This window comes from Drosophila elegans, unplaced genomic scaffold, assembly GCF_018152505.1.
Source record: "Drosophila elegans isolate 14027-0461.03 unplaced genomic scaffold, ASM1815250v1 contig_149, whole genome shotgun sequence".
NCBI lineage: Eukaryota > Metazoa > Arthropoda > Insecta > Diptera > Drosophilidae > Drosophila > Drosophila elegans.
In genome coordinates this window covers 15,604,195-15,625,073 of record NW_024545513.1, presented here as the reverse complement: position 1 = coordinate 15,625,073, position 20,879 = coordinate 15,604,195, and the positions used below count along the sequence as shown (strand labels likewise).

General features: G+C 38.1%; 1 protein-coding gene across 50 annotated transcripts in view; it reads left to right on the top strand.

The window, feature by feature from the left end:
* The first annotated feature begins 2,609 nt into the window (after nucleotides 1-2,609).
* LOC108137599 (sodium channel protein para) overlaps nucleotides 2,610-20,879 on the top strand; it is a 66,455-nt gene continuing 48,185 nt past the window's right edge. For 24 of the 50 annotated variants that reach the window (XM_041707806.1, XM_017259371.2, XM_017259349.2 and 21 more), the window contains exons 1-7: nucleotides 2,610-2,755; nucleotides 5,344-5,432; nucleotides 6,376-6,566; nucleotides 9,503-9,535; nucleotides 14,652-14,807; nucleotides 14,951-15,156; nucleotides 19,415-19,543. In XM_041707806.1, coding sequence (XP_041563740.1) covers nucleotides 6,417-6,566; nucleotides 9,503-9,535; nucleotides 14,652-14,807; nucleotides 14,951-15,156; nucleotides 19,415-19,543 — 674 coding nt within the window. In that variant the 5' untranslated portion in view covers nucleotides 2,610-2,755; nucleotides 5,344-5,432; nucleotides 6,376-6,416. The remainder of the gene's footprint in view (nucleotides 2,756-5,343; nucleotides 5,433-6,375; nucleotides 6,567-9,502; nucleotides 9,536-14,651; nucleotides 14,808-14,950; nucleotides 15,157-19,414; nucleotides 19,544-20,879) is intronic. The other 26 variants (XM_017259369.2, XM_017259373.2, XM_017259368.2 and 23 more) reach the window with 4 other exon arrangements.

Sequence of the window (20,879 nt, the reverse complement as noted above, 5' to 3'; positions counted from 1 at the left end):
GGTTGCAATAGGAATTCTAGTTTTCAACTATACATATACAAAAAAGAGGAAATAATGATTTACATTCAAAATAGTCCATTCAGTAGAGAGACCAAAGCAAAGAAAACCCAAAAGTAGCTATACATTTGTCATGTACATTTTAGTTTCAAATTAGGGGACAAATAGAACCAGTAAATTATTTAATTTACTATTTAGCTAGCCTATCAACGTACAATATAAAATAGGTTAGCCAATGGCAAACGTCAGTTTCCCAGATCCTATAATTTGAATAATAGCAAAACGATTTGGAGACTACCATGTAAACGTTGCCCTCTTAACCTACAACTTGTAAACGCTTAAAAAACACTTTAGGGCTTTGTATATTTCATTCAAGGTGAGGCTCTAACACTCTTTTAAATTATATATTAAATTTAGCAAATTGAAGGTAATGGGAAAGGATGGTAGTAGTAATTTTTTAAAAGTTTCTTTCAAAGTAACTCCCTGATTTGGTGACCCTATTTGCTGGCTACTCGATAATTAGTAAAACTAACTTGTTCTCAGTCCCAAAAATACTTGGTGACCCCAATGCTGGGATTTTTGTGCTAAATATACTTGTGCATCAGTCGGAAACGCAGTGTGGGCAATTAATGGACCAGTTCGTATAACTACCCAATTAGCAACTGCGTTGGTGACAATTTGGTGACCCCACCACCACTACGTGGTTGGACAAAGTTCGGATCGATTGGTCGCCGTCCAAATGCGCGGCGCCCAAAAGCGGGTCAGCATGATTTGTGATTATAACTGGTGTTCCATATTCGGGACTCATGAGTTATGAACGCAGTCGGACTTGACCAGTCCAACTGGTGCCAAATGTCCGAAAATAATGGCCCACTGTTGCAATGGGGGGGAAATGGAGCTGTGGAAAATCGAGAATGGCTGCTTGATGACCTAAAAATAGAATAAGTCACAAATGGCGGCGAAGGCGAATAGCGAATGGCGAATGGCGAATGACGAAAGGCGAATGGCGAAAGGCGAAAGGATAAGCGGCGAAAAAGGGTGGTAATGTGGCACAACAAAACCTGTGTTGACAACGACTTAGTGGTATAGGGTGGCATTTGCTATTTCGTATTTCGTATATGCTATGTGGCGAAAGGACCTTACACACACACACAAACACACACACACACACACACACACATTCGAGTACTGCTTCTGCTCCTTTTGCGGCGGTTTCAAATAAAGGAAGTCGCGGCGAAGCAGACAGCTGCATTCTTCGCCCAAAAACGGAGTTACCCAGAGAGTGCTGACTCTCTCTAGAAGGCTCAAATCGCTCGGTGCTCGTTGCTCAGTGCTCAGTGCTCGACTTTTTATTTTCGTGTCCTTTGTATCCTTTGTGTCCTTTGTGTCCTGCTCTGCGTTTACGTGCGCGCGAACGTTGCATAAACATAAACAAAACGCGATTGGCAGCGAACTGAAGCGGTGCTCTGCGCTACATCGTTTTTTTTTACTGTGTAATATCCAGTGAGATATTATCCTGCCATATTCAGTGTGCCCCTATTTTTTTTGAGTGTGTGAGTGCAAGCCATCAAGTGTGCAAAGGAAAAACATAAGAAAGAAGTGCAATCGATAAACCTCTCTCCAAAAGAGTGGTATAAATAAAAAGAAATGTTTAAATACTACAATATGTACAGAACAGAGAAAGAACAAATGAAATCACTAAATCACTAAAAGACATTTAAACAAAAAGAAATATTAATATATTTAAAGAAAACAAATCAAGACCAGGGCCAAAAACAAGAGTTGCATTAGATTAAAAGGTCGAATTATATTCCCACGGAAATCGCAATCTCGTCCTTCCGTTACTGCCTTTTCTCGTTTTTTTTTTGTGGTTGGCTTGCCAGCCATTAGTTATATCCCTAATTTTTCCCAATTTCCATCCGATTTTCAACAACTTGTTCGCTTTCCTGCAGGCGACGCTGGCGAAATTGAAACTAAAACAGCAACAGAAACCACAAATAATAACAATAATATTAGCCATAATACGGAAACAAAATTATAATAATAGCAACAGCTAAAGCGAAAGGCAAACACATCCAAAACCACAAACAAAACCGAAATAATACTTATAATAATAATAATAATAATATTAATACAAATAATAATAAACCGAAACAGCTCTGGGATCAAAACGCAACGTTTGATGAAATTTTTTGGCAACACGTCGCGTCGTCTTGGTTGCTGTTAACCACATCCTGCTAACGCCAAAAATTCAAATAATATTCAGCCGAAAAAAAACCAATAATAATACAAATTAAACAAACAAAACGAAAAGCAAGCAAAAATACAAACGAAACCAAAAAAAAAAAAAACAAAAACACAAAAACCAAACAACAAATTCATCTTCTACTTGTTCTACCGCTTCAACTTTATTCGTCTTCGTCTCCGTAATAAATATATCTATATATATTTATAAATATATTCATATATATGCATATGTGTGTGAGTGCGTCGCGTGTGTGTTGGTGCCTGTAAATGTGTGAGCCACAACAACAACAACAGCAACAGCAGCCAGAGCCAGAGAAACAACCACAACAGCACCAACAACAATAATAGTTAACAGCAGCAACACTTCTCAGCAGCAACAACAACAACAACAACCAGCAAGCACCTCCACAACAAAAGCAACAAGAACAACAACCACAATAGCAACTACAACAACAGCATCAGCGGATAGAGCGAGCAGCCAAAGCACAACATCGATTGACATCGATTAACGGTAAGTTGGTGCCATAATAATCGAAATAATCGGCGCTAATGTGTCAATGTTTTGTTTTTCCATTTTCTTAAGTTTCTATAGGAATAGTTATTGTTTCCATAATTCTCCACTAGACCTCGATGAATTATTAAGTCCCTGCATCTATCTTAATAGACGTTAGGCTTTTTTGGACTTACTATCTTTTAAAAATATATTTTTAATTATGGTCTTTTAGGCCATTTGTTCGTTTCTAAGAAATAAATGTTTGAGGCGATGCTCTCTTCCGATGAATTCATACAATAATTTATTTGCGATACTTAGAGCCATTATTTGCAACTATTTTAATCAAAACTTTTTGTGAACAAGAAATTGAACTGGATTGTAAATCTTAATTTAACGTTCTTGTTAGTTTTTGCCAGATATGTACATATATGATGTAATTAATAACATTAACATAGGCATTATAATTAAAAATAAATCTAGGATGGACTATCAATAGAATCTTATATTTTCCAAAGGTACCTTTTTTTAAAGCATTCAACCTAAAGTAAATAAATCAATAATAATAACAATGATTAGTAGTTAATCGAATGTACAAGCTTATTTTGAACACACAATTCTTATGGAATTTAGTTATTAGGGAGGAATCCTTCTTGAATTATTTGTTATTGGTGATTATTAAGTATAGCATACCTAAAAGGGCAAACTTGGACATGTGCGAAAAATGAATGGAATTGTTTTAAAGCTTGCAGTATTTAAATTTAATATTTAAACAATATATATACAAATGAACTGAGCAACGGGCGACTGATGAACTTGGCTTGATTATGTCATGCCTTCTTGCCGTCTTGGTGAAAATCCCAGTTAACCAGGCCCGAGACCTCAAGACTATCAATGGGGTATCTTTGCCCCCCCATCCACCCTTTACCCTTCACCCACCGCCCCGCCGCCTCTTTTTGGCCCCAGTGCCTTGCCCCTTGCTTTTGGGCTACAACCTTTTGCTGGCTTTTGGAGGGCAAACTTTCAGCTGCCATCAAAAGGCAAAGGGGGTGTGGCAGGGCGGGGCGCGGTGGCTAACGGAATTCCTTCACTCACTCACGCACACAAACACACAGACACACACACACACACATGGACAAGAGGTTCGTTAAGAGAAGGAAACCCAAAAATGTATTGTTGTAGTCCGCGTTAGGCGGCAACTCAAAAGAGAGAGCGCATCCTCTCTCGGCGCAGGTGAGAGAGTCCCTCTCGTCCTGTCAATCCGTGCGCTCTCACTCAATCTCTTTCTTTCTATCTCTCGCTAGCCCCAATTCGTTCTCACGCTCCGGAGGCATGCAAAATTCATTGACTAACAACTAACTGCTAACTTCGTTCAGTTTCGCTGTTTGTTTTATTCCATTTTTTGTCCTTTTTACTTGGCCCCTCGATTTTTGGTCAACATTTAAAACGAGCTGGCGAATTTGTCATATTCCATAATCGATACTTTGATTTGCCTACAAATACATTTTTGCGCCTGTTTGGTCTTGTTTGTGTGCTCCGATTTTTTTTTCGCTCATGTGTTTGCCATTTCATTTGCATATTGACACAAATTCGCTGTTTTTTTTGAGGTTTTTTTTCGGGTTTTTTTCGGGTTTTTTTGTATTTCAGTTTTCGCATGACTCATCGCTCAGCGAATGGCCAAAAATTAATTCGGCAAACAACTTTTTGCGAGTGTCATGAATGAAACAGACACACATAAATATATGCTCATATTGGCACATCAGCTTGTTTGTGTGGGTGCTCTTCTATGCTTTATGCACAGTGCTGGTGTATGAGTGTGTATGTTAGTGTGGCGAAATATCGAACTGACCTACTTTTATGCTCAATACACACACACACACACACACACACGCAGATTGGCAAGTGGAAAAAGAGTGCTTTGACCTTAGCGGAGGCTGCTTATATAAGTCCAATACCCAAAAGCAAAGAACAAATTTGTAACTCCAACTAGCATCGATTGGGATTGTTGTGACTAGGCTTACAAATTTATAACAAATAAAATATTGATATCAATATTATTAATATAAAAAATTATTGATATCAATATTATTAAATATTTATTAATTATTAATAAATAGTGAAGGAGACATGAAATTCAAGAGCTGTTTTTTAATTTGAGTTTTAAAATCCCCTCTTGCTGAAATTTTGTAAATTTTACTTTCATTTGATAGTGGAAACTCTAAAATTTTGAATTATTAAAACCCCTCTTTTGCTTTTACTTATTAGATTTTGGTTTGTTTTTTATTTTTGATTTATAGTGCATAATCAAAATTCAAGCGGAATTTTCATAAGGTCAACGCCCCTTGAGTTTTTAAACATCCACTAGCTAGAAATGTTGCATACGCCACTGTATATCGCTTTTATTGATTGGCCATTGCTTTTGTTTTGTGCGCTTTACTTTGAATTGCAATTCATTTAATGCGAAATTCCTTCTGCGGTAATCCAATTAGTCAGCTGTTGAGGTTTCGATTGCGACTCGATTCCCCGGGATCAATGTGCACCACTCTAGTCTTAACTTAATCGAACTTTAACTATTACTAATGGCCAAACCCTTCTTGATTTACTTGCAGCATCGTGCTAAGCGGCGGGCGCTAATCGAACATGGCGCCTCGGATATAGTTGTAGCTTTAATGTAGCAGGCGACATCCATGTGCCTCATGTAAGTACCCGATTTACACCCATATTAACATAGTCGTAAGTCACAAATAATTATGTCCAGTCTACGCTTATTCATCATTATTAATTCCACCTTCAAAAGAAAAATGTAATTAAGCTACAAATTGTGTACGATTGAGTATGGTATTTTACTTTTTGCTGCAAATAATATGCTAATTTATTTTTTCTTCGTAATTTAATTATTTTGTACTTCAGCAAATCGCTTGTCTGTTCAATTAAATTATATATCGACGGAATAAGTTGCAACAAGTTTCGGTACAATAATTTTCGACATGTTGGCTTAACGCAACTCAATTATACAATGTACAACAAAGTTAAATTTTTGCTTAACTTTATTTACATACTCAACAGTATGGTTCATTTTGATGCGGAAGGTCATAATGTAATCATATTGTACCAATGAGTTGGTCTAAAGTAATTTGAATTTAAGATATGCAAAACCAACAAACTTTTAAACTATGTACTTTATAGAGCAAAAATCCTGTGGGAACGATGCTTACAAAAACGTTATTTATCATAATTAAAAGCAAAAGGGTGTACGAAACGTGGCCTGTTTTATATTATTTAAATTATTTAGCTAATTAAAGTAAATTAAAATGAAATCTCGGAACCTATAAAAGCTAGAGATTTGGGACTTGACATGCAGATTCTAGTTATTTTTGTGCAGCGCAAGTTAATTTTAAAGCTCATGGTAGAAATAAGTTTTTGGGCTGTATATGTGTGTGTGTTGGCAATGCAGGTCGACAGATGGCGCCACCCTAACCCCGATTGTTTTGTGGGCGAATATTTAGTTTTAAATTTATCTGAACTAAAGGCATATAATAGTTGGGAAACTCGACTATAACTCGACATTCCTGCTGTATTTTGTATTGTGTTCAAACATAACTGAATGACCCTAACCAAGTTGTTTTGTCTTTTGTTTGCAGGCCTTGGAAATCTAAGGCTCTCATCGTTGGCCGCATAGACAATGACAGAAGATTCCGACTCGATATCTGAGGAAGAACGCAGTTTGTTCCGTCCCTTTACCCGCGAATCATTGGTGCAAATCGAACAACGCATTGCCGCTGAACATGAAAAGCAGAAGGAGCTGGAAAGAAAGAGAGCCGAGGGAGAGGTGGTAATTATTTCTAGCTGAATGTGCATAGCTTACTCGATTTTGTGTGCCTACTCTTCTACTCTTTCTGTATCTGTATCTGTATCCGTATCTGTATCTGTATCCGTAACCGTATCTGTATCCGTATATGTATCTCTATCTCTTCGTCTAAGTGAATTGACTTCCAATTGAGATCGAATGCCCAACGGTCAATGCTGATCGCTGATCGGTGATCAGTAATTAGTGATCAGCTATCAGTGATCAGCGATAAGCGATCGTCGCTACTGTGCGCTTTTGTTCGTGCTTCAACTTAAGCCTGAACGTCTTTTTAACGTAATATATATATATACTCGAATATGTTATACTAACTAACCCTAATACATAACCGCATATCAACAAAACATAACATAACTTACAAGCAGTCATCCTCCGATTACGTATCTGTATATCGAATGCGTCTGTGTCTACAGTTCTACTTATATACATCTATATCTATCCCATCCCTTTTGTCATTACAACCTACAATCATGTGCCTCTGTAAATGCAGCAACTATACATCGAACCCATCTCTGTCCATATCTGAGAGTCACGCCATTAATCCACCGTGCCTGACCCCTGCCATCCAACCTGAAAACCCAAAATAACTAAGCAGATCCAGAGGTCGGATCTCTTACTGGTCCTCAACTCTTAACTGTCAACTGTTTTCCGTAATTTCAACAAACACCCTTGCTATCATTTCACCAATTTCAAAGTCAAAAATTCGTAAATGTTTTAGTCGTAGCTAAGACCCCATTCTAATTGAACTCAAATCTCAACAATACAGCATATAACAACCTACATTCATTTCGATCTTCAGTTTGGTTTGTTCCGTATGATTTTCAACAAAATTCCAAAACGTAAAAGTGTCGAAAAGAACAATAAAATAATTTCTGATTTTCTCCTTTAGTTGTTTGTACTCGTATTTTGTATTCAGCATAAAAACCCTAAAACCCCCCCCAACCACCAGCCAACCCAATATGCTCTTGTACGTGTCGATATCGTAACGTATTACTATCGAATCTGTAAAATTGAATTCCTGCCATAATCGTTGTATGTTCGTTCGTTTGTTGGTTTGTTTAATTGTTTTATCTATTCGAACGTAAGAACTGTGTATTCTGTAACCCATTGGCTTCGTAATGTGTTCTAATGTGTATCCTAATCGATTACCTAATCAATTTTTTGTATTATTGCGTAACATTTAATTTTAATGCCAGCAACCCCAACAAATTTAACATTATCATTGTCGTATCGTTATCGTATTCGTATTCGTATTGTACCAGTCGAAGGCTACAAAGACTTAAGTTATATTACTTGATTTTCGTACGATTTGTTTCATTTTGATTTAGCCAGTCGCTTGGGTACATGAGTGCCAAGCCCAGTCCACGTCCACGTCCATGTCCATGTCTATGCCCATACCCATGTCCATGTCCATGACCCCCATGACCCCCATGACCCCCATGACCCCCATGACCTCCTCGTCTCAGCACACTCAGCAGACCTCACCGTATCGTCTTGTAAATAACCGACTCGCTTGTGAATACGTGTATAAAAATTCGACAATCATTAGTGCCAGTACTCAGTTTCAAAATCAGACCATCACCAACTGAATCATCAAAGAGCTTATATTTGCATCCATCTTGTGCACTACTGGATTGAGCTCAGGAATCAATAATGACAGGGTATTTTGAAAATTTCAATATACAAATGCTACGGAATGGAGTCTTGGAAATGTATTCTTTTGGAATCTTCATAGAAATCGATCCAAAACTTATCTTCAGTGGTCTTAGCTGACAGATACAAAACTCACCGAAATAATATATATAGGCGATACTTCACTATAAGGAAGTGCCATTATAATATATGTATTTAATAAGATATTAAAGGCTATGAAAGCAAGATCATTTTTCGAAAAGCCATTAGATTTCAGCCAATCAAAAAGAGAAAATTACATACCAAGTCATACAGCTGTCTGTTATAAAACTCAAGACTGAGGATCAATATTAAGTTCTAAAACTGAAAGCCATGAAACGCAGAAAACAGGAAGTGCTGCAGCTCAATGCTCTGGTATAATCAATCATGGCAAATCCTGTTATGAAAACGTATTAAAATCTAAAAGCTCAATCAACTTAAACCGATCATAGCTGTAAGATGCCTGCTATGATATCTTGTAAAAAAAACCATTAAAGCGCATTGTCATTAGTCACCTACACAAAGACAAGCAAAGTTTTTAACCCATGCGCACCCTAGTCAACTTCAAACTATGCTCTCTCTCTCTCTCTCTCTTTTTCCGTCTCAATTTCTGTACCTATCTCTGTCTCGGTAACTCTATTTCCTTACGTCCCTCCGTAGACCTCTCACTCTGTAAAGACCATTCCAAACACCCAGTCACTAATACAGACAACCACACACTCTATATAGATATAGAAATCAGAGGGTCGCAAGCCACTCACATTATTCATGATCTATTGCGAAGATGCGCAAATGCAATTAGGGGTATATATCCATATCCGATATGTGCCATATGTATTCTTCCCCTGACATAATGCTGAAAACTGCTCGCCTACATAACCACTTTCTACCGTTTGTTTTTTCTTTCGTGTACTCTTCTTCCGTTTCATTTACAACTTTCTCTCTACTTTTTGAACGCTCTCTCTCAACGAATAACTTTTGCGCGCTGCTGTCTGGACAAAAATGAATACAACCATGACTATAAATAAATAAAAAAAACCATCAATAATGAATGACAAATGCATATTCGGCGCTTGCATAATGCAATCAAAACAAATTACGAAATACTAAATCAATACCGATATCAATACCAAATCGAACATGAACTTTTCTCTACGCTACTTTTTACTTGAACTTGATAATGCTCGTAATGAATGCCCTAAACCAAATACCAAATCCAAATCTTCTTTCAGCCGCAATATGGTCGCAAGAAAAAACAAAAAGAAGTAAGATTTTGCTCAGAAAAAGAAACCACAACAAATAAGAATACCCACCAATATCCACTTATACCCACCAGTACCCACCAATTCCCACCACCCCCTTGACCGACCTTTTGAGAAAACACACACACACACACCTTGAGAATCTCAATTCTCAATTCTCAATCTCAATCTCAATCGAAGGAAAAGTTTTATGATTTCACCTTTTTGTGCCTTTTTGAGTTGAGATTTTATTGCCACAAATCGTTTTCCGTTGCCATTTTTCGTTGTTGGTTCCTCGTTTTCTTTGTGCAACTGCTGCAACTAACCAATCAAGCCAGCCAATATCCATACCACTTAGCTCTGTTTGATCCAGCCCCCACACTGGTGTGCCCCCAGATATATGCTCAAGACATATGTATCCACCATATATATCTTTGTATCCGCTCCTTAAATGTAGTCCTCAAACGTAAGCTTGTATCTATGTACCTATATCGTAAATTCGTTCTATATCTTTGCAATACTATAACTTCCCACCGCCCTGGGCCGCTTAATGCAAAACGAATAATAATAACAAAAAACAAAGAAAAAAACAAAAAACAAAACAAAACCGAAAAGCTCACCTGTAAATAGCCAAAGAATTACTATTGCAGCTGGAAATTCGCTTTTAACTTTTTCGCTTTTCTCAGCCTTTGCTTTGGGTCCTTGCAGTGGTTTTTGTAAAATAACTCTAGTTTATTGTCTGTGGTCTAAACAAAAATCAAAAAAATATTTGTTCTAAAGTTCCAAAATAAATAAAAACAAAACCTAGGCAACCAGGGCAAATTACTGGGAGGACGAATAAAAGTCCCTAAAAATATGAATAACAAATCAATTGTAGGTAAAATTATTACCTGATTTGCTTTAATTAATATATTTTCAGAATAAACAGTAGATTCAAAAATGTAGATATGATTACTTATAGATAACGTTAAACTAAAAAATTGAGAATTGCTTGTAAGAAGTTCTAAATTTTTTCAAAGGAATCAGTGCTGTTTTGAAGTAATTAAATCTGTTTTAATTAAAACAAGAAAGGAAATTCATATACCCTTGCAGCTTTTTCAAAAATGAAATATTCTTGAAGCAATAATATTATGATTTACTTGCGTATGTTTAAAAGCATAGCCGAAGTTTCCTTCCTTTCTGGTTTTAAAGTAAATTCATAATATGTACTAATGATTTCTGAGCTGCCGGCAATTATTATTTTGAGCTAGGACCTTGCAAGCGCCTCTGATACTTCGGCTGGCCGATGCGAAGACCAAACGTTTTCTTATATTTTATCTATTGCTGTTAAATATAATGCTTCAGGATATAAGTGTATAAATATTCCCTTTGTCGCTTGCCCCCTGCCATTTGGCATTGCCATAGTTATTGGCACTGCCCCGGGGGCTTCAATTACTTATCAAGGTGGAGCCCCCAGATGACTGAGTGCTGGCTAAGGAGCTTAGCGAACATGCCCGAATGGCCTGGCCCCAAGGCAGGAATCAAAGCCGCCGACACAAACACAGAGACACATAAACACACGGCTCTTCGTCCTGGCTTGGGTAGAAGTATTAATGGCAAATCAAGGGCTCCAAATGCTCCAAGTGCTCCAACCGAACAGAATACCCCCAACAATGTGTATCCCTAATCGTATATACTATATATGTGTATCTGTATATGTTTTTGCCAGCTAATACTTGAGTAATTTGTGTGTGTGTATGTGTAATATTTGTTGTTCTCAATGTAAGCAGATGTAAGACATATATACCCATATATATATACATTTATACAATATAAATATATCAACTAGCCCCCCCACACACACACTCAACTACCTGATCCAGATCCAGATCCAGCTCCGAACCTCTCGACTTTAGGCTAGGCTTTAGGCTAGACCAGAGATTTTAGGGCCAGGAACCTCGTTTCTTTTGACCATACTATGCAGATGTCTGATGATTTAACGGCGGCGAGCAATCCGCAAAGATTTCGCACGCGCAAATTTTTGCATTGCCCCGCACCTCCACCAAAGATATATCAGAAATTCTTCCGACCTATACAAACGAGTACATAAAAAAAACCTATAAAGAACGAGGCAAATGGTAGCGAGAAAGCGCAGGAGAAGTCAAGCAAATCAAGCGAATCAAGCAAATCAAGCAAGCAAACAAAACAAACAAACGAAGCAAACAAACAAACAGAAGATGAGTCACCAAGCAGAGTGCCCAGCGTACTGTAAGTTGTGGGAGGTGAATCGAGTAAGTGCCAGCCAAAGTATTGAAGTATTCAAAGTATCTCATCCAAGGACATCCCGATTCCTTCGGTTATGTATCGGAGCTAGAGCCAGAAGTCCCTCACACATATTGCTGGGATCCGAAACCGATCACAGAACCCGTTTTGCTGAGCATGTTAAACAGCATCCAATCCAATTTTATCCCACAATATCCCAGCAATATTTTGGGACTTGGCCTAATATCGTTAGTTCTTTCCTAGCTTTAGATGAACATCATTAAGAGGTTTATCAGTTTTGGTTACGTTTCGGTTTGAACTATCATTTGTAGTTGGCTTCAGACAAAACGTAGAACCTTCCCAACCAAAACCCGAACCAAAACCCGAACCCAAATCCAAACTCGAACCCCAGATCCAAAAATACGCCTGAAACCCGTTTCCGTTCCAAACCACCTGCCATTTCTGTAAAGGTGTGCCTGGGTGTATGTGTACATAAGTGGGTGAAAGTGCGTGTGCTTAGGTGTGTGCATGCCATCGTAGTTGACGTTGCATGGCGCATGAAAACTTTCTCTCTCTTAGCAACTTTCTCCAGTTCCTTTTCAACTCGTTTGCAGCGATTTCCTCCTTTCCTCTCACCCATCTAATTGGAAGCGTTACGTATCTAAACCTATTTAACTTCATGTATCCCGCTTTTTCCTTCAATATCTATGCCTATTTATTTCCTAAACTAAACTTAAGTCACGGAGGAAACATGTTTCGTTTGCCTTTAAAACGTATCAAACGTCTTATTCCCTTTTCAATTCCCTCCTAAATATATTAGTTGTAAAAACCTATCCCAACCTAGTCATAATATAATTAGTTAAATTACTGAATACAACCAATACTTTTTCAACAATGAAAACATTCTTTTTCCGTAAAAGAATAGTTTTAACTATCCCTTTCTCTCCTAAACCTAGGTTAACAAGGGTCATTATAGTTATCCGACTGACGTTGCAGTCTTCCTTTAGTCCTTTTGCTTATATTTATTTCCGTTTGCAATGCAGAGGCTATATTAGCTAACCGTACGGTTAGCTAACCCCGAACTAAACCTAACCTCATTTCGTCATTACGTTCCCCGAATGCGTCATAAATTTGTAATCAGTACGCGGACTGCGAAAGCGCGAGGACAACTTATGTCCGGTCGGAACCGGCTATCTGCCTCTCTTTCACGCCCCCCTGCGACGTGGTGCGGTTGCCTTTTATTAGTTTAAATATAGACTCGAGTCGGCTGTTTAAAGAGGCTCACCACCCATCGAACCACCAACTACGGATACGGAATCGTTGTTCGTGTTCGGTGTTTTGGTGTCCCAGTGTTGCAGTGTTTCAGTGTCCCAGTGTCCTGCTGTCCCAGTGTGCTGGTGTCCTGGTGTCCTGGTGGGTGCCGCAATTGCGTCAAAGCTTCGGCTCCACAAACAGACACACTCACACACACACTCACACACGCATACAGCCACAATCTAATTGTCACGCCAAGCCAACTATTATGGAATTTTTTCATTCTCCTTTAGTTTTCCTTTTGTGGCTCACTCTCGCTCTTCCTTTCTTGTCCTCTCTCTACGTATATATATATGTATGTGCTCGTTCGTGTACATATAGTGGGTCGTACTTGTACGATATATACCATATATGGCATATATGGCATATATGGGCAGAGCGAGAAGGCGAATCGAACGTTTCATAAAGTGACGTTAGAGTTTCTGTGTGCTTTTGGCTCTGGGCTCTTAATTTAACTTTTGGCACTGCACGTGTCCGCGTCCGTGGAAAGTAAAAACAGTGGGTTTCAGTACCGACGACCCCTTGTCTGACTGAAATCGATAGGGGGGCAGATGGGATAGGAAAGTATTGGATTGGGATTCCGATGGGAACCCAAGGCAGTCGGTCGCCAGTGGGCCAAAATATTGTCATACAATATGCATGTCGAGGCAATTAAAAGTTGCCAGCAAAACATGCAAGAATAATGTTTTGTCTAGCCAATCAAAAAATGTTTGAAAAATACAAAACGTCGACTCGGTGACATTGAGTTTACCTTCCTTCCTTCCTGCTCCTGCTTGTGATCCGATTCCCTTGAATGTCCCATCCCTTCTATAATAGATAATGTATAGCCTAGTATTTTGCACACTTTAGCTAGTTTACCAACACTGGACACGGTTTTTCAGTTTCTATCTATTGACGGGCATGCCACACATTTACACAAACACACACACACACGAAAAGGGACCTTGTCCAACACTGATTACCTTTGTTTCCTTTTCCGTTTCCATAAACATTTCCGTTTCCGTTTTGTTTCCACCTTCTACTCATTGTTTCGTTTCCGTTTCTTTGAACCCGACAAAAGAACAATGATGAATTGAAAAATAGATGAAAACCATTGATACGATGAAGCGCCCAAAAAGGTGTAACCCAGATATTTGGTTGAACCGACTTGGTGTTACTTTTGCATACCATCAGAATCTGCTCTACCAACCCATATACCAGACCCCAAACTGTCTCCTGCCCTTTTGCTTTCTCTTTCACCCTGTATATACACAATATATATATATATATATACTTATACTACATACCCACATATATATTAAAACATATATATATATATATATAGACAAAACTCTGATATGATATGCAAAACTGAAACCATCACGAAATTCTTTAATCCGAATTGAAAGCGCTTGAAATTGGTGTTGATTAGTGTGCCGCTCACCTTACTCACCTGACTTATGATTTCTGATTCTTACATATCCGTTTTGAGTTGGCTGAGTCCGGACTGAGTCGTGCCGCGTGATTGATAGTCTTGGTACGAAGGTCCTTGCTAATCTATTGTTGCCCTACCCGTTCTATTCTCCCCGCACAACGCACACCTCAGATCCGATATGATGACGAAGACGAGGATGAAGGTCCACAACCGGATCCTACACTTGAACAAGGTGTGCCAATACCTGTTCGATTGCAGGGCAGCTTCCCGCCGGAATTGGCCTCCACTCCTCTCGAGGATATCGATCCCTTCTACAGCAATATACTGGTAAGTCATCGTCTCTGACGCATATAGTACGATCATAGCTATGGGGCGGGGTTATAAAAGACACCCAATAACCAATAACCAATAACCCAACCGATAATCCGATAATCCCCGATAATTGACCAGCGATCGACGCTCTCTTGCAGACATTCGTAGTTGTAAGCAAAGGAAAAGATATTTTTCGCTTTTCTGCATCAAAAGCAATGTGGCTGCTCGATCCATTCAATCCGATACGTCGTGTGGCCATTTACATTCTAGTGCATCCATTATTTTCCCTATTCATCATCACCACAATTCTCGTCAACTGCATCCTGATGATAATGCCGACAACGCCCACGGTTGAGTCCACTGAGTAAGTATGCCCGGCCAGAGCCACCTAATGTACAAACTTTGCATAAGTTTAATATCTGACCACATGTAATCCCCGACTGAACACACTTGATTTGGTTCCCGTAGCTAAATTTGATTTTCAAACTTAATTCACTTGATTTCAGTTTCCGTTTTCGTTGTTATTTTGTTTATTTTTTTTTTTTTTGAATTTTATCAACTAACGTTATGATACTCTGTACTAGTCATATAAGTATATAAACATCTATATACCTATGTGCAATATTTAATCGACATACTTAACTATATATTTAAACGATATTATGCAATACTATATATGTAACTTTTTCGATATTTATGCAGATGTGTATTTAGGTCGAACTTAAATTTCTTTCCTCTATGATTTCAACAAAAGCCAAACGAAAAGAAATCGAAAAACAGCAACAAACCAAAGTGCAATCGATATGTAACACACACCTGTACTATACCTATATATAAACCCATTTAACTGCCTAATCAATCTCTATAACCTACGCAGGCGTGAAGGTGAAGATGTCGAGTAAAGTAAAGTTCCTAGGTAGCTAATCTCAAGCCATTTTTCCAGTAAGAGAACCCCAATATCATGATGCATTACTATACTATACAGCTGTGGTCAATTGGGAATCGAATCGAACCCAGATCTGTCGAGTGCATCCGCTCTTGTATGATATGACACCACTATCGCATCAAACTGCATACATACGTATCTAACAACTATCTAATATTTACTATATATGTACTATATACTCATTTCCGTACTCGTTTCTGTCGTGAGTAACTTTGCAATATTCGATCGTTCGACTGTTCGATAACTCGATAACTGGATCATAGAGCCATTCAAATTAATCATTCCAACTGTAAATTTGCCACGCTAGTCCATCTGTGATTGGGCATCACCCAATTTTATCGTAATCCGCAATCGCTATCCCCCCGATAACCGACCATTCTATCCTCAAGAATTCGGGGATTCGTAGAGGTCCAGCTGGGACTGAACCAGTCCAACTGGTTGGTTTTGGTTTGTTCACGTTTCGAATTAAATTCAATCGATATATCATTTGTAAATGCAGTAACTTTGCTCCGTATATTCGATTGTAGTTTCTAGCTACCTAGTCTATATATACACATATATCCTACACATGCTTAGAGCATACAACTTATACAACTTTTAATTATATCCATAAATAGATAATATAGTAAATTGTTTAAGTATCTATTAAGTAAACCTTTGTAAACCAGAACGTATTGTAAACTGAATCCCTTATAATAATCCCAAACTAGAAGCAGAATTTAGTACATTTTGATCATCGTAAATATGTAAATCATATGTAATCATAGTGTCATACATAATTAGTTAAGATCCCTTATTATCGAACCTAGTTTTAGAGAATAAACGATTTTGTATGTAGGGTTAGTATCGTATTGTTTCCAGATCGCTTTGGATGGGGGAAAGTAATGTAGATACTTAGCTAGCTTAGAAAGCCCATATCCTTAGAACAGTTTATGGATCCTTGGATCCCGTATTTACATATAAACATAGATATAGAAATCCCATATGTCGTCAGGACATCTGTCTCTCGCTCTTTTCACTCAATAGTCTACTCCCAATCGATTCGATACGTACTTCTAGTTAGACTCGATTCGATTAGTGCTCATCTAGAACTCGTTATCGTTAATCATTCAACAATCCTAGAATATTGCGTATACGTAGCCGTAAATTGTACATAGGTAAATGGTAAACTCTAGCGACAAATGAACTTAAGAAAAGCCAAGCGAGCAAAAATGCTTTAAAGAGATCGCCTCAGAGCGACAAAAAAAAAATACAAAAGCAAAATGTAAAGTGAAAAGAGTTACGTCATTTTTCTAGCTGATATCAAAGTTATTGTCGCAGATTTGGTATCAGAATCGAGCACCCTAAGAGAAAAATAGAGACGAACGAGACAGAGCGAGCAGCAGAGCAGAATGATGAGCAGAATCAGGAGCAGGATAAGCATGAGCTTTAGGATAAGGAGGAGCAGATGGCAGCCAGATGGAAGTGCAAACGGAAGTGCCACTTGAACTTGGCCAAGGGTTGGTGGCGTTCGAGGGTGCAGGAAAAGGGATGGGATGCCATGGACTAGAATGGGCTTGAATGGGCTAGAATGGTATGGCATGGCATGGGGGCCTAAGCAGCAGGTGCCGCATAACTTGAGACACGCACACACGCACACACACACCGGTGAAAAGTGAAAGTTTGAATATATGGAATGGCCGGAGAATGGAAAGCCAGAGTACACTCCTCAATGTGGGTCGAGGTGGGCGTGCAGAGAAAACAATTCCATCAGGAATTGCCAGTAAGAGTAGGTGATATGATCCAAAGCATTAGTATATTTAAAAACCATATTCCTATTGTTTATGTTTGACCAATACTAGTAAACTTACTACTGTTCGTATGAAATTTTACAGCTTAAAACCTAATACGTATTTGCCTATTTTTATTACATTATTTAAAGGCTATACAAATTTAGTACAGAATTTTCGGCGAATTGATATTTAAAAAATAATAAATAAATATTAACAATACAATTAAATCAGAATAAATAAATTATTTTAGGGCCATAACTTTTCGTAGTATTTTTTGCCACTATCCTACAATGATTTTAAAGTTGGTGAACGAAAGCCTAATCATTATCACATTGTTGTGGCAATTAAACTACAGGGATAATAGGGACAGGGATACATAAAAGCCAGAAGGATACAATTTTGTATAGACATTCCTGATGCCCCATTGTTTCTCGCAGTGCAGGGGTCACACTTGTGCCGGCCCCTGAGAAACACATAATACCTGCAATTAAAACACACCTCAAGTGTCCTTCACAGGCATTGGGGCCTAGGTCAGACGCAAGACCATCACCCCCCTTTGACACACCTCCCCCCCTGCAGTATAGACCCCGCAGAGGCTTTAAACTAGTGGCGTCGTCCAAAGGACAACGACAACGACAACGAGCGTAGAGAAGGGTGTCACTGGAGCGCTGTCTGCCTGAAATATGTCAAATGGCTAACCAGCCAGCGGGGGCGGTGGTTAGTGGGCGTGCCAGCGGGGAGCGTGGACCAAATGGGCGGATAGACGGATGGGCGAATGGGCGGACAGTTGACCGAAGGTCGGCATATTGATCTGACACCCACACGAACAGCTTCCCACACAGCACAAAGGCAGCGTCAAGCAGTTGGCCGTTAAGTATTAACCATTATTGACATTGACAATTGTCTATCTGCATCTGCAATTCAGTAATTAGGACGGTCGAGTACTGGCCAAGTGTCTTTTTGATCTGCGCCTTCCATTTGGTTCCATGTCCCCGGTAAATTCTGGGTACCTGTGTACCAAAGACAAATGTTGCAATACTAATGGAATACTGTCTACCCTTTTTTATTAGCATTTAAACTTGAACTTAAACTCGATTTTGTATATCAAATAAAAAGCTAAAATAAAATAAAAAAGGTTTCGTAGGCATCGAACTTCAGACGATAGGATTATGGTAATCTGTGAATCAAGTAAACACTTAAAATTTGCAAATAAAATCCTTTTCTATTGGGCTACATTTGAAAAAATACATTTGTTTCGAAAAACGTTTGGATTCAGGATACTATTCAGATTTTGTTCTCATGCCAATTTTTCCCGGTTGATGTTTTTGCGTGTGTGTTATGCTTATTGAAAGAAGCGGGCTGTAGTAGCGGGAAAAAAACGAGAATAAATAGCCATTTGTGAAACTAAGATATCGCTAAACTCTTTGAGAGACAGGGGTACATGGGTTAGTCTAATCACTTAAGTTAGTTTTAATAAAGTACGTTTATATTTATTTTTTCTAAAAATCAACGGCGACAATGTCTGCCGATGGAGGCAAATGGTATCTGAAATCAACGCTGGACCGGAAGTGCCAGTGACTGGAGATCGCCACAATGGGAGCCAGGAGTGTAGCCTACTTATAAGCGCCATTTCTCTTCCAATTCACTTTGCAATTACTATATTTCAATTTTTGATTTTCGATTTCTATGTAACAAGAACCCGTCTATTTTCTTGGACCACATTTTGCAATTGGTTTTAGTTTTTGTGTGCGTTTGTTTGTTTGGTTGTTTTTTTTTTTTTTTAATTGATGACCCATCATCAGGCAGTCTAACCAAAAAAATAAACATTTCAAGCAACATTTGAAGTGCATAAGAGCCAAAGAAGACAACAACAAATTGCATTTCGAAATTCAATTCGTTTTTAGGGTGATATTCACCGGAATCTACACATTTGAATCAGCTGTTAAAGTGATGGCACGAGGTTTCATTTTATGCCCGTTTACGTATCTTAGAGATGCATGGAATTGGCTGGACTTCGTAGTAATAGCTTTAGCGTGAGTTATATAATCCTATATAATATAATATATATTACTTATTACAATTGAATAATAAATTATCATCCATTCGTATATCACGCTTACAATCCCCATTAAATACAGCTTAAACACCGAAAACAAAATGTTTCATATAAAGGCGGCAATTTAAACGTTGACTTCCAAAGTGTATAAATGCTGGCAATTTCTTTCAATCTTTTAATTTACTGAGATAACAAGGAATAAAATAATAATGAATATCCCGTCAATATAAATGCTAATATCTGATAAATCTGGGCTACAATACCCACTTAACCGTATCATGAACCTTAAACTTTATGAATTATATGGGATATTATATTATTTTCGGTGTTTAGCAGTAAGTTCACCCTTGCACCAATGTATCATCTATAAGGATCAGTTCCCGTTTCTTGTGTTGCCTTTAACTTACAATTTGCTTTCGTATTGATATCGTAACTGGATCATCCATCGTAAGAAGCTGTAGTCACTCGAATCTGAATAGCAGACCTCCCACTTAACCCGAAAATTCCCTTCCCATCACTTTTTCCACCTCATATTTTCGCGCTTAAGTTTGGTTTTGTGAAACTCTTTTTTTTCTTTTTTAAGTTTACAGTCAGTTGACTTCTGATTAAAAATTAGCGGTATTTGCATACAAAATTTATTATTATTATCAATTTATGCAAAACATTCACACACCCACGTGCACACTTCATTAACATAATCGTGACTCTGTGTGCGTGTGTGTGTGTGTGTGTGTGTGCGACTGTTTATGTGTGGGAGTCGCGCAATTAGCAGCATTAAGTTGAGTCAATCAATGAATTCGAAAAAGAAATGGAATGAAAAAACGATAACTGAAGGCTGAAGGCGTTAACCGATTTACAGACATATGAATATATGCATATTTTGCTGGTCCATTAAATGCAATCAAAGAGACAGCAGCTGTGTGTTCTATCAGCATCAGCAATTAAATGAGCACGAAGTGTGGAAGGGAAGGGCGCAAAAAAACCAAAAAAAATCGTTGCTCATAAAAAGTGCACATGTTTGCATGGTGCAGTAAGCAGGAAAATCACCTGAAATTTTTCAAATCATAAATGGAATGCATACTGACAGTAAATGTTATAATATTGCACAAGTAAACATTTTCTTAAATGAGAGTATGAAATTAAAACTAATATAAATGTCAATCTAATTCCAGAAATTGGTATTAAATATTTTCAAAAGCTTAATATAACAAAAGAAAATAAACATTGAAAAGATTAAAAATAAAATGGTTGGGCTTTTTGATAGCTTTGAAATGCAATCTTTCATATATTTTTACAACAGCTTATTGGCCCTT